Raw genomic sequence first — 11,709 nt, forward strand, 5'->3', positions numbered from 1 at the left:
ATGTATATGTGTGTGTGTATATATATACACACCTTTTTTTTTTTTTTTTTTGAGACGGAGTCTCACTCTGTCACCCAGGCTGGAGTGTAGTGGTGGGATCTCAGCTCACTTCAACCTCTGCCTCCCAGTATCAAGCCATCTTCCCACCTCAGCCTCCCAAGTAGCTGGGATTAAAGGCACATGCCACCACCATGTATTTTTGGTAGAGACGGAGTGTCACTATGTTGCCCCGGCTGGTCTCAAACTCCTCAGCTCAAGCCATCCACCCGCCTGGGCTTCTAAAGTGCTGGGATTACAGATGTGAGCCACCATACCTGGCCCCAATTTTTTTTAAAAAATAGGCTTTATTATTTAGAGTGGCACATTTTTTTCCTTACAAAGACCGGGTCTTATTGTGTTCCCCAGGCTGGTCTCGAACTCCTGGACTCAAGCTGTCAGCCCACCTCAGCCTCCCAAAGTGCTAGGATTACAGGCATGAGCCACTGCACCAGCCTGGTACCTTTTTTTTTTTCTTTTTTTGGGACAGAGTCTCGCTCTGTCGCCCAGGCTGGAGTGCAGTGGCGCGATCTCGGCTCACTGCAACTTCCGCCTCCTGGTTTCAAGTGATTCTTCTGCCTCAGCCTCCTGAGTAGCTGGGACTACAGGTGTGCCCCACCATGCCTGGCTAATTTTTGTATTTTTAGTAGAGAAGAGGTTTTACCACGTTGGCCAGGCTGGTCTCAATCCCTGGCCTCATGATCTCCCTGCCTCGGCCTCCCAAAGTGCTGGGATTACAGGTGTGTGCCACTGCACCCGGCCCATTTTTTTTTTTTTTTTTTTTTTCCAATAATCGAGGAACTTACCTGAGACATGATTATCACTCAGAGTCCATAGTTTCCATTAGGGTTCATTCCTGCACTTGTGTATTCTGTGGCTTTTGGCCAACATAGAATGACAGTGATCCGCCTTTGCAGTGTCATACAGAAGAGTTTCACTGCTGGAAAAATCCCCTGTGCTCTGCCTGTTCCTTCCTCCCTCCCCCTAAGTCCTGGCAACCCCCATCTTTCTTCTGTCTCCAGGGATTTGGCTTTTCAGAACATTGGAATCATACAGCGTGCTGTGCAGTAGGTAGCAATGTTCAGGTTGGCTCTTTCACTTAGTAATGTGTCCTCTGCATCTTTTCATGGCTTGCTGGTGCATTTCTCCATTTTTGGTGCTGAGTAATATTCCATTGTCTGGATGTCCCATAGTGTGTTTATCCAGTTACCCCGTCAGATATTTTTGTGTGTGGCTGTGGTGGTCAGTGTGATGAGTGCTGCCATCTTGCTTGGAAACAAAAGCCTCAGTGCATGTGCATTCTTGAATTTTCTTGAAGAAATGAGTTTTGTTGTTGTTGTTGCTGCCCAGTTTGGAGCACAGTGGTGCCATCTCGGCTCACTGCAACCTCCACCTCTTGGGTTCAAGCGATTCTCCCACCTCAGTCTTCTGAGTAGCTGGGATTACAGGCGCCCGCCACCATGCCCGGCTAATTTTTGTATTTTTAGTGGAGATTGGGTTTCACCATGTTGGCCAGGCAGGTCTCGAACTCCTGACCTCAGGTGATCCACCCGCCTTGGCGTCCCAAAGTGCTGGGATTATAGATGTGAGCTACTGCGCCTGGCCAACCCAGGGGTTTGACAGCGGTTTGGGTAACATAGTAAGACCGCATCTCTACAAAAATTAAAAAAAAAAAAAAAAGGCAGGTATGGTGGCATGCATACACCTGTAATCCCAGCTAGTCTCGTGAGACTGAGGTGAGAGGATCAATTGAGCCCTAAAGTTGGAGGCTGCAGTAAGCTGTGATGACACCACTGCACTCCAGCCTGGGCAACAGAATGAGATCCTGACTCTTAAAAAAAAAAAATGTTTTCCACTTGCATCCAAAAGTAACATTAACTAGCCAAGTAATGTGTATTCTCAGAATGCATTTCTTTCATGTAGGTATGACTCCCTCACTGGGGTTCCGGTCAGCCAGCAGAACCTGCTGCTGGAGAAGGCCAGTGTCCTGTTCAACACTGGGGCCCTCTACACCCAGATTGGGACCCGGTGCGATCGGCAGACGCAGGCTGGGCTGGAGAATGCCATAGACGCCTTTCAGAGAGCCGCAGGTATGTCTCTGCCAGGGCTGACCAGACAGAGCCTTGGCCCCGCCCGGTGACACCAGGGGACCCCTTACTGAAGAGGGTCTACAGGTCATCCCCCGCAAGGGCCAGACCAGTCTCCAGCTCTGGTGTAACTTCCCATTAAGAAACTTGCTCGGTGGTTCAGACCTCAGTCTGGGATGGCTGATGTACGTGGTGAATCCTGTGGCTGATGATTAATCTTTTCCAGACAAGTGGCCCCTGGGATGGCAGTGCATAACTGTTACTTTCAACACTGTCATGAAGAGCAGAATAACTTTCCCCAAACAGTGAAACTGTAGGCGTCCTTTTCTTGTATCAGGTGTACCTTATCAGTGTGTATTACTCTCCGTGCCTTTATTCATTTATTTATTTAATTGATGGAGTTTCGCTCTTGTCGCCCAGGCTGGAGTGCAGTGGTGCGATCTCAGCTCGCTGCAACCTCCACCTCCCAGTTTCATGTGATTCTCCTGCCTCAGCCTCCTGATTTTTTAAAATTAATTTTTTTAATTAAAATTTTTTTAATTAAAAAAATAGGCCAGGCATGGTGGCTCATGCCTGTAATCCCAGCACTTTAGGAGGTTGAGGTGGGTGGATTGCTGGAGCCCAGGAATTTGAGATCAGCCTGGGCAACAAGGCAAAACTCAGTATCTACAAAAAGTACAAAAATTAGCTGGGCCTCCTGAGTAGCTGGGATTACAGGCACTCACCACCATGGCCGGCTAATTTTTGTATTTTTAGTAGAGACAGGGTTTCGCCATGCTGGCCAGGCTGGTCTCGAACTCCTGACCTCAGGTGATCTGCCCGCCTCAGCCTCTCAAAATGCTGGGATTACAGGTGTGAGCCACTGTGCCCGGCCCCTCCGTACCTTTATATCACTTGCATTCTGCCAACTTCTCCAGCATGAAGTGGGTGTTCTCAACCGTTTGTCAAATGATGCATTCAAAAGATGTCTCATAGCTCAGTTCTGTTCTTCTGGGAACTGTCTTTTGTTATTTTATTTTATTTATTTATTTATTTTTGAGATAGAGTCTTGCTCTTGTCACCCAGGCTGGAGTGCAGTGCACGATCTCTGCTCACTCCAACCTCTGCCTACTGGGTTCAAGTAATTCTTCTACCTCAGCCTCCCAAGTAGCTGGGGTTACAAGCGCCTGCCACCATGCCTGGCTAATTTTTGTAGTTTTAGTAGAGATGAGGTTTTGCCATGTTGGCCAGGGTGATCTCAAACTCCTGAACTCAGGTAATCTTAATGTGAGAATGAGGTGCGGGGTCGAGGAGAAAAGCAGCCTAGTGCTTACACCTATAGAGGACCAGGGTCACCAGACCCAGTGCTGTGAGCGAGCCTGGCCCAGCTCACACGTGCCTGCAGGTTCTGCCTTGCTCCCCCATAGCAGGGCCTGTATCTGGGTCAGACTACGCGTGGGGATGGATGCAAGAGCAGGGCACAGTGTAGACTGCAATGTGGTCCCCATGCTAGCTGTATAGTGTGTTGCCTTCTGGGCTGATCATCGACTTTCTGCTTTGGGGTGTGATCCCTATCCATCTGTATGGATCATTGTTTGATATCACTTTGCCCTGCAAGCTTGTGAAGAACCATAGCTTTGCCACTTTGACTCATTGTGAAATTTCTGATGTTACAATGATTGGTCCTACCAGCCTGGGCCACACAGGAAGACCCCTTCTCTACAAAATATTTAAAAATTAGCCAGGCATGGTGGTGTCCACCCATAGTTCCATCTACTCCAGAGGCTAAGATGGGAGGATCACTTAAGCCCAGGAGTTTGAGGCTGCAGTGAGCTATGATTGCATCACTGCGCTCTAGCCTGGGTGACAGAGTAAGACTCCGTCCCTAAAAAGAATTTTTTTTTTTTTAATTAAAAATATAGGCTGGGCATGGTGGGTCATGCCTGTTGTCCCAGCACTTTAGGAAGCTGAGGTGGGTGGATTGCTGGAGTCCAGGAATTTGAGATCAGCCTGGGTGACAAGGCGAAACTCAGTATCTACAAAAAGTACAAAAATTAGCTGGGCCTGGTGGTGCATGCCTATAGTCTCAGCTACTTGGCAGGCTGAGACGGAAGGATCAGCCGAGGTTGTGGTAAGCCGAGATCACGCCATTGCACTCCAGCCTGGGTGACAGAGCAAGACCCTGTCTCAGAAAATAATTAATTAATTAAAAAAAATAAAAGATTGGTCTCTTGGGATGAAGCGATATGCTAAGATTCCAAGTACGAGTTGATTTCCTTTGCTGTAAATCTTTTTTCTGGACTCATCTTTCTGAGGAATCTTAGGCAGGCACGCTGTGTCCTGTCTCTGAGATTACAGCAATGGAGACAAACTATAGACAAAATGAAGCAAGCGGGAGAACGGTGGGGAGTGTGAGGGAACCCCCAGGGAGCTCACAGCTCAAAACAGCAGGTGCCATCCCTTTGCAGGGTGTTTTTTTTTTTTTTTTTGCTCAGCAACAAAACCAGAGGAACCAGTTGGATGGGACTCATATCAGAGGTTCTATTTCACTTCCAGATTGATTGTCAATTAGTGCTTTGGACAGTTAATTTACTAAACTATAAAGAAGTCAGTGGAGGGCTGCAGCGTGAAAATTTCCATTGGAGCAGAGAGATTGAGTTTGTTTTTGTTTTTGTTTTTGTTTTTGAGGCAGAATCTCACTGTCGCCCAGGCTGGAGTACAGTGGTGAGATCTTGGCTCACTGCAACCTCCGGCTCCCGGGCTCGAGCGATTCTCCTACCTCAGCCTCCTGAGTAGCTGGGATTATAGGTGTGTACCATCATGGCTGGCTAATTTTTATAATTTTATTAGAGACAGGGTTTTGCCATGTTGGCCAGGCTGGTCTCGAACTCCTGACCTCAGGTGATCCGCCCTCCTCGGACTCCCAAAATGCTGGGATTACAGGCATAAACCACCACGCCTGGCCAGAATAGAGCTTTCTTGAGGTACAGGGGAAAAGCCCTGGACTGCTGAATGACTCAGATCTTATGTGTGAGCCTGGCCACCTGTGAGCCCCTCAGTCCTCCTGCCTGCTCTCTGCTTTCACCTCCATGACTGTCATGATGGAATTTTGTCCCAGGTGACCCAGGAGTTGTGGGGAGCAGGCTGGTTTCTTTACTCAATAGAGATGCAAGTGTTTTGGAAGATAATCCAGTTTTTAAAAATTGAGTTAAAAGGCTGGGTGGGGTGGCTAACACCTGTTATCCCAGCACTTTGGGTGGCCGAGGCAGGCAGATCACCTGAGGTCAGGAGTTCAAGACCAACCTGGCCAACATGGTGAAACCCTGTCTGTACTAAAAATACAAAAATTAGCCGGGTGTGATGGTGGTGGCACCTGTAATCCCCACTAGTTGGGTGACTGAGGCAGAAGGATCGCTTGAACCTGGGAGGCTGAGGTTGCAGTGAGCCGAAATCATGCCACTGCACTCCAACCTGGGCATTAGAGTGAGACTCCGTCTCAATAAATAAATAAATAAATAAATAAATAGTGTTAAAATATACATATATAACTTAAAATGTACTATTTTAACCAGTTTTTAAATTATAGTAACATAACTTAGAACATAAAATTACCATTTTAATGATTATCTTACATTTTTAAAATTTTAAAATTATCCTGCCAACCAGAAGCACATTTTAACCGTTTTTAAGTGTGCAGTTCAATGGCATTAAGTGCATTTGTACATTTATAGTGTTGTGCAGCCATTACCACTAACCATCTCCAGAAGTTAAAAAAATTTTTTGTTGGTTAGGCAAGCTGGCTCACACCTGTAATCCCAGCACTTTGGGAGGCTGAGTCCTGAGGATCACTTGAATCCAGGAGTTGGAGACCAGCCTGGGCAACATGGGGAGACCCCATCTGTACAAAAAATTTTTAAATTAGCTGAATGTGGGATGGTGTATGGCTGTAGTCCCAGCACTTCAGGAGACCCAGCGCTTCAGGAGACTGAGGTGGGAGGACCGCTTGAGCCCAAGAGTTTGAGGCTGCAGTGAGCCGTGATCATGCCACTGCACTCCAGTCTGGGCAACAGAGTGTGACCTTGTCTCAAAAACAAATACAATAAATACTTTCTTTTTTTTTTTTTTTTTTCTGAGTCGGCGCCTCACTCTATTGCTCAGGCTGGAGTGCAATGGCATGATTGATCTCGGCTCACTGCAACCACCGCCTCCCGGGTTCAAGTGATTCTCCTGCCTCAGCCTCCCAAGTAGCCAGGACTACAGGCGCCCGCCACCATGCCCAGCTAATTTTTATATTTTTAATAGAGACGGGGTTTCACCATGTTGGCCAGGATGATCTCGATCTCTTGACCTCGTGATCCGCCTGCCTCGGCCTCCCAAAATGCTGGGATTACAGATGCGAGCCACCGCGCCCAGCCAAATAAATACATTTTTTAAAAGTATATACATTTTAAGAGACGGGGGTCTCAGTATGTTGCCCAGGCTGGTCTTGAACACTTAACGTCAAGCAACCCTCCCACCTCAGCCTCCCTTATAGCTGGGATTACAGGCGGCAGCGCCTGTGCCCAGCTCTCTCCGGAACTTTTTCATCATCCAAAGTGAAGCTCTGTACTCAGTTAAGCAATAACTTCCCATTGCCCCCTTTCCCAGCCCCAGCTAACCTCTATTCTCCTTTCTGTTTCTGTGAATTTGACTATTCCGGGTACCTTATCTAAATGGAATCCTACCGTATTGGTCCTTTTCTGACCAGCTTGTTTCACTTAGCATGATGTCCTTATTTACACTGTAGCATGTGTCAGAATTTCATTCCTTTTTAAGGCTGAAAAATAATTCCATTGTATGGATAGGCCACATTGTGTTTAATCATTCATCCGCTCATGGACGTCTGGGTGGTTTCCACTTTTCAGCTCTTGGGAATAATGTTGCTATTAACACGGGTGTTCAAGTGTCATTTAAGCTGCCACTTTCAGTTGTTTGGGGATATATGTAGGAGTAGAATTGCTGGACCATATAATTGAGAATCAGATTTTTTTTAATGTGTTGTAGGACACCCGTTCTTTATTTCCTTTTTTTTTTTTTTTTGGATGGGGTCCTGCTCTGTCACCCAGGCTGGAGTGCAGTGGCGCGATCTCGGCTCACTGCAACCTCTGCCTCCTGGGCTCAAGTGATCCTCCTGCCTCAGCCTCCAAAGGAGCTGAGACTATAGGCGCACGCCACCATGCCCGGCTAATTTTTGCATTTTTTATAGAGATAGGGTTTCACCATGTTGGCCACACTGGTCTTCAATTCCTGAAACAAGTAATCTGCTTGCTTTGGCCTCCCAAAGCATTGGGATTACGGACATGAGCCACTACACCTGGCCTCCTATCTTTCTGTACAGCAATGTGATGAAGTAAATATGAACCCGAACTCACGGGCAAAACATTTTCCACTTTTAGGGGTTTTAAACTACCTGAAAGAGACATTTACCCATACTCCAAGTTACGACATGAGCCCTGCCATGCTCAGCGTGCTCGTCAAAATGATGCTTGCACAAGCCCAAGAAAGCGTGTTTGAGAAAATCAGCCTTCCCGGGATCCGAAATGAATTCTTCATGCTGGTGAAGGTGGCTCAGGAGGCTGCCAAGGTAAGACTTCCTGGTTCCTGTGACTTTCCGGAGTGGGCGGGAGATGCTGGCACAGGAGCACTGGAAGTAGCAGGGCCTTCCCACGGGAGCTTGCCTGTGACCTGGGCATTGTGCCAGCTCTGTCCAGTACTGCTGGCTTGAGTTTTCTTGGCCAGTGTTGGTGTTTCAAATACGGATCACTGATTCCATCTGCAGCTTAACCTAAAAACCGGCATAATGACAGCAGCCTGATCCCCCTGTTAACTGTGACAATGACAGAACGAGGGGTTGCTTGGAGTTGCTCCCAGATTCTGAAGCAGCCCCTGGCAGGGGCTGTTGCATGGGAAGAAGAAAGAGCTCTTTCTCTGCAAATGGGTTCATGAGGGCCCTTGTGCCGGGCTGCCCCTTCCCAGTGCCCCTTCTATTTCAGGTGGGAGAGGTCTACCAGCAGCTGCACGCAGCCATGAGCCAGGTGCCGGTGAAAGAGAACATCCCCTACTCCTGGGCCAGCTTGGCTTGCGTGAAGGGCCACCACTACGCGGCCCTGGCCCACTACTTCACTGCCATCCTCCTCATCGACCACCAGGGTAAGGCCTGGGGGGTTTGGGGGTTTGGCCAGGGCTGTGGTCCAGCTGCCCCAGGGGTGATTCTGAGCTGAGTGAGAGCTAACTGCCTTCCCTGAAGATGCTCACAGGCTGAAGGCAGAGGATGGGAATGACCCATGACTGAGGCAGCTACCGCACAGGCCATGCTGGGGTTAGGGGTTATAAGTTCCTTCGGAGGGAGGAAGAGGAGGCACCTTTAATTCAGCCTGGGTGCAAGAGGATGAATTTTCACGTGGAATTTAGAATCTAACGGAATGCCAAAAATGCTGGCATCAAGATAAGTAACATTTTAAGGTAATATTTTAAAAGAATCAAAATTAATGCAGGCTGGGTGCAGTGGCTCATGCCTGTAATCCCAGCACTCTGGGAAGCCAAGGCAGGCAGATCATTTGAGGTCAGGAGTTCGAGACCAGCCTGGCCAACATGGTGAAACCCCGTCTCTACTAAAAGTACAAGAATTAGCCGGGCATGGCGCGTGCCTCTAATCCTAGCTACTCAGGTGACTAAGGCAAGAGAATGGCTTGAGCCGGGGAGGTGGAGGTTGCAGTGAGCCGAGACTGCGCCGCACTCCAGCCTAGGCGACAGAGCAAGACTCCATCTCAAAAACAATAATAATAATAAAATAAAAATCAATGCAAAAAAAGTCTGTGATGATCGGAATTTTAATTTATTTTAGTTTAGTTTAATTTAATTTAATTTAATTATTTTTAGAGATGGGGCTGGAGTGCAGCAGTATGATCATGGCTCACTGCCTTCTTGAACTCCTGGGCTCAAGTGATCCTCCCACTTCAGCCTCCCAAGTAGCTGGGACTACAGGCACATGCCACTACACCAGTTAATTAAAAAAAAAATTTTTTTTTTGGTAGAGATGGAGTCTCACTATGTTGCCTAGGTTGGTTTCAAACTCCTGGCCTCAAGCAATTATCCTGCCTTGGCCTCCCCGAAGTGTTGGGATTACAGGCATGAGCCACGGTGCCTGGCCAGGGATTTTTGGTGTAATGAATACTAATCCAGGCAGCCTCCTGAGGATTAAAAAGACAGCCTCTGGAGCCAGACTTTCTGGGTTCATATCTCAGCTCTGCCATGAATGAGCTGTATGACCTTTGGCAAGTTACTTAACTGTCTTCTACCTCGATTTTCTCATCTGTAAAATGGGTATATGGAGAGAACCTACCTCACAGGCTGTCATGAAAACGAAGGGCCTGTACACAAAGCTCAATAATGCTTTGTATACTGTAGGTTCTCTAAAAGTGTGAGCCGCCACTCCTAGTACTAGGTAGTCTATTAGGCGAGATAAGATGTGGAAACAAATAGAAATACCATATAGTGCTTCAGTGATTGCTGCAGAGACATAAATGCGGCAGCAGGTGGACTCCGTGGTGCAGTCATGGATGGCTTCTCAGAGGTGGTGACATTTGAGTTCAACTTTTCCATCTGCACAGGAGGGAAGGGTCAGCCTAGAGGGAGGAAAGTGTCTGAGCACAGGAACAGAGGCTGAGGGTGCTGGGGAAGTGGAGAGTGGTTTTGTGAGGTTTGAGAGCAGGATGCGTACCAGGGAGGGTACGGTTGAAGCAGGAAGGGGCTCTGTTGCTGGTGTGCAGGCCTGCAGAGGGGTGCAGGCCAGGCATGGCAGGGTCTGGGCTACGCTAGGAGGTTCTGTGTGGTGGGTGAGTCAGAGGAGGTAGTGTGTTGGCGCTCAGGGTCAAATTATGAACCTCGCTGGGCGTGGTGGCTCACGCCTATAATCCCAGCACGTTGGGAGGCCGAGACGGGTGGATCATGAGGTCAGGAGTTCGAGACCAGCCTGGCCAAGATGCTGAAACCTCGTCTCTACTAAAAATACAAAAATTAGCCTGGTGTGGTGGCACGCACCTATAATCCCAGCTACTCGGGAGGTTGAGGCAGAATTGCTTGAACCCAGGAGGCGGAGATTGCAGTGAGCCGAGGTCACATCTCTGTACCCCAGTCTGGGTGACAGAGCAAGACTCCATCTCAAAAAATAAAAAATTATAAAATTATGAACCTCTGGAGTCTGGCTGGTCCCAATGAGCAAGAGCTTTGGGGTAGCCGGGCATGGTGGCTTACACATTTGATCCCAGCACTTTGGGAGGCTGAGGCAGGAGGATCGCTTGAACCCAGGGGTCTGAGACCAGCCTGGGCAACACAGCAAGTTTACAAACCTTTACAAAAAATTTTAAAAATTAGCCTGGCATGTAGTGGTGCATGTCTGTAGTCCTAGCTCCTCAGCAAGCTGAGGTGGGAGGATCACTTGAGCCCAGGAGTTCAAGGCTGCAGTGAACTATGATTGCGCCATTGCACTCTGGCCTGGGTGACAGAGTGAGACCACACGCCACCCTGAGTGACAGAGTGAGACCGTTTCAAAGGAAAAAAAGCCTGGAGGGCCAGACTGCCTGGGGTGTCGCCAGGGGCAGAAAGGAGACCCATGATCCCAAATGCCTTGTGAAACTGCAGAAGAAAGGAAGCTGGAGACGTGGTGGAAAGAGAAATTTCTACGTGGGTCTGTGGCCAGGTCCATGAGAGGGGATTTAACCTGTGGTTCTCTTTGCAGTGAAGCCCGGCACGGATCTGGACCACCAGGAGAAGTGCCTGTCCCAGCTCTACGACCGCATGCCAGAGGGGCTGACACCCTTGGCCACACTGAAGAACGATCAGCAGCGCCGACAGCTGGGTGCGTGTCCCCTGCGTCCAGACGTGGGCCCCACTTGGTGCCCAGCTGGTCCTGCTCACAGCCACGGAGAGGTCCTGAAGAGGGCCCGGGAGAGGGCGGTGTTCCGAGTCATTGTGGCCACTTCGCGTTCAGAAGTCATGAGGCGCAGTCCCGAGCCTCAGAGGGCTTCCCAGGCTGTGTTCTCACAGGTTCCATAGCACCCAGGCCTCCCACTGTGGAGCCAGGACTTTAACCATCTCCCTTGGGGTCCACGGGGTGGCCTGTACCATGCTAATAGGGAAGGAGACCTTTGTTGATTTCCTTATGCATGGCTTAATTACCAAGAACACCTAATGACTGGTAATGAAGTGTCCTGGTTTGGTCTCTGCCGTGTCTCAGTGTGAAGATCTCTTCCCACGTGCAGACCTCACCTCCATCACCCTAACCTGCCCCACCGCACACCACCCATGCACACATACGTGGCTTCCCCATCTCAGTGATGGCAACTCCCACCCCTCTAGGTGCTCAGGCCAGAAACCTTGGACTCACTCTCCACTCTTCTTTTTCCTCCCCTTTCCTCTCCCCTCCCCTCCCTTTCTGTCCCCTCCTCTCTCCTCCTCTCCTCCCTCCTTTCCCCTTCTCTCCCCTCCCCTTTTCTCCCTTCCCCTCCTCTCTCCTCCCTCCTTTCCCCTTCTCTTCCCTCCCCTCCTTCCTGTCCTCCCCTCCCTTCCC

General features: G+C 49.0%; 1 protein-coding gene across 2 annotated transcripts in view; it reads left to right on the forward strand.

Moving 5' to 3' along the window:
* Positions 1-11,709, forward strand: part of RHPN2 (rhophilin, Rho GTPase binding protein 2) — a 74,895-nt gene that overhangs the window by 44,556 nt on the left and 18,630 nt on the right. For both annotated transcript variants that reach the window (XM_011995244.1, XM_011995243.1), the window contains 4 exons: positions 1,960-2,126; positions 7,538-7,725; positions 8,135-8,291; positions 10,879-10,998. In XM_011995244.1, the coding sequence (XP_011850634.1) occupies positions 1,960-2,126; positions 7,538-7,725; positions 8,135-8,291; positions 10,879-10,998 (632 nt within the window). The remainder of the gene's footprint in view (positions 1-1,959; positions 2,127-7,537; positions 7,726-8,134; positions 8,292-10,878; positions 10,999-11,709) is intronic.

The sequence above is a fragment of the Mandrillus leucophaeus genome, unplaced genomic scaffold (assembly GCF_000951045.1).
Source record: "Mandrillus leucophaeus isolate KB7577 unplaced genomic scaffold, Mleu.le_1.0 Scaffold48, whole genome shotgun sequence".
NCBI classification, from domain to species: Eukaryota; Metazoa; Chordata; class Mammalia; order Primates; family Cercopithecidae; genus Mandrillus; species Mandrillus leucophaeus.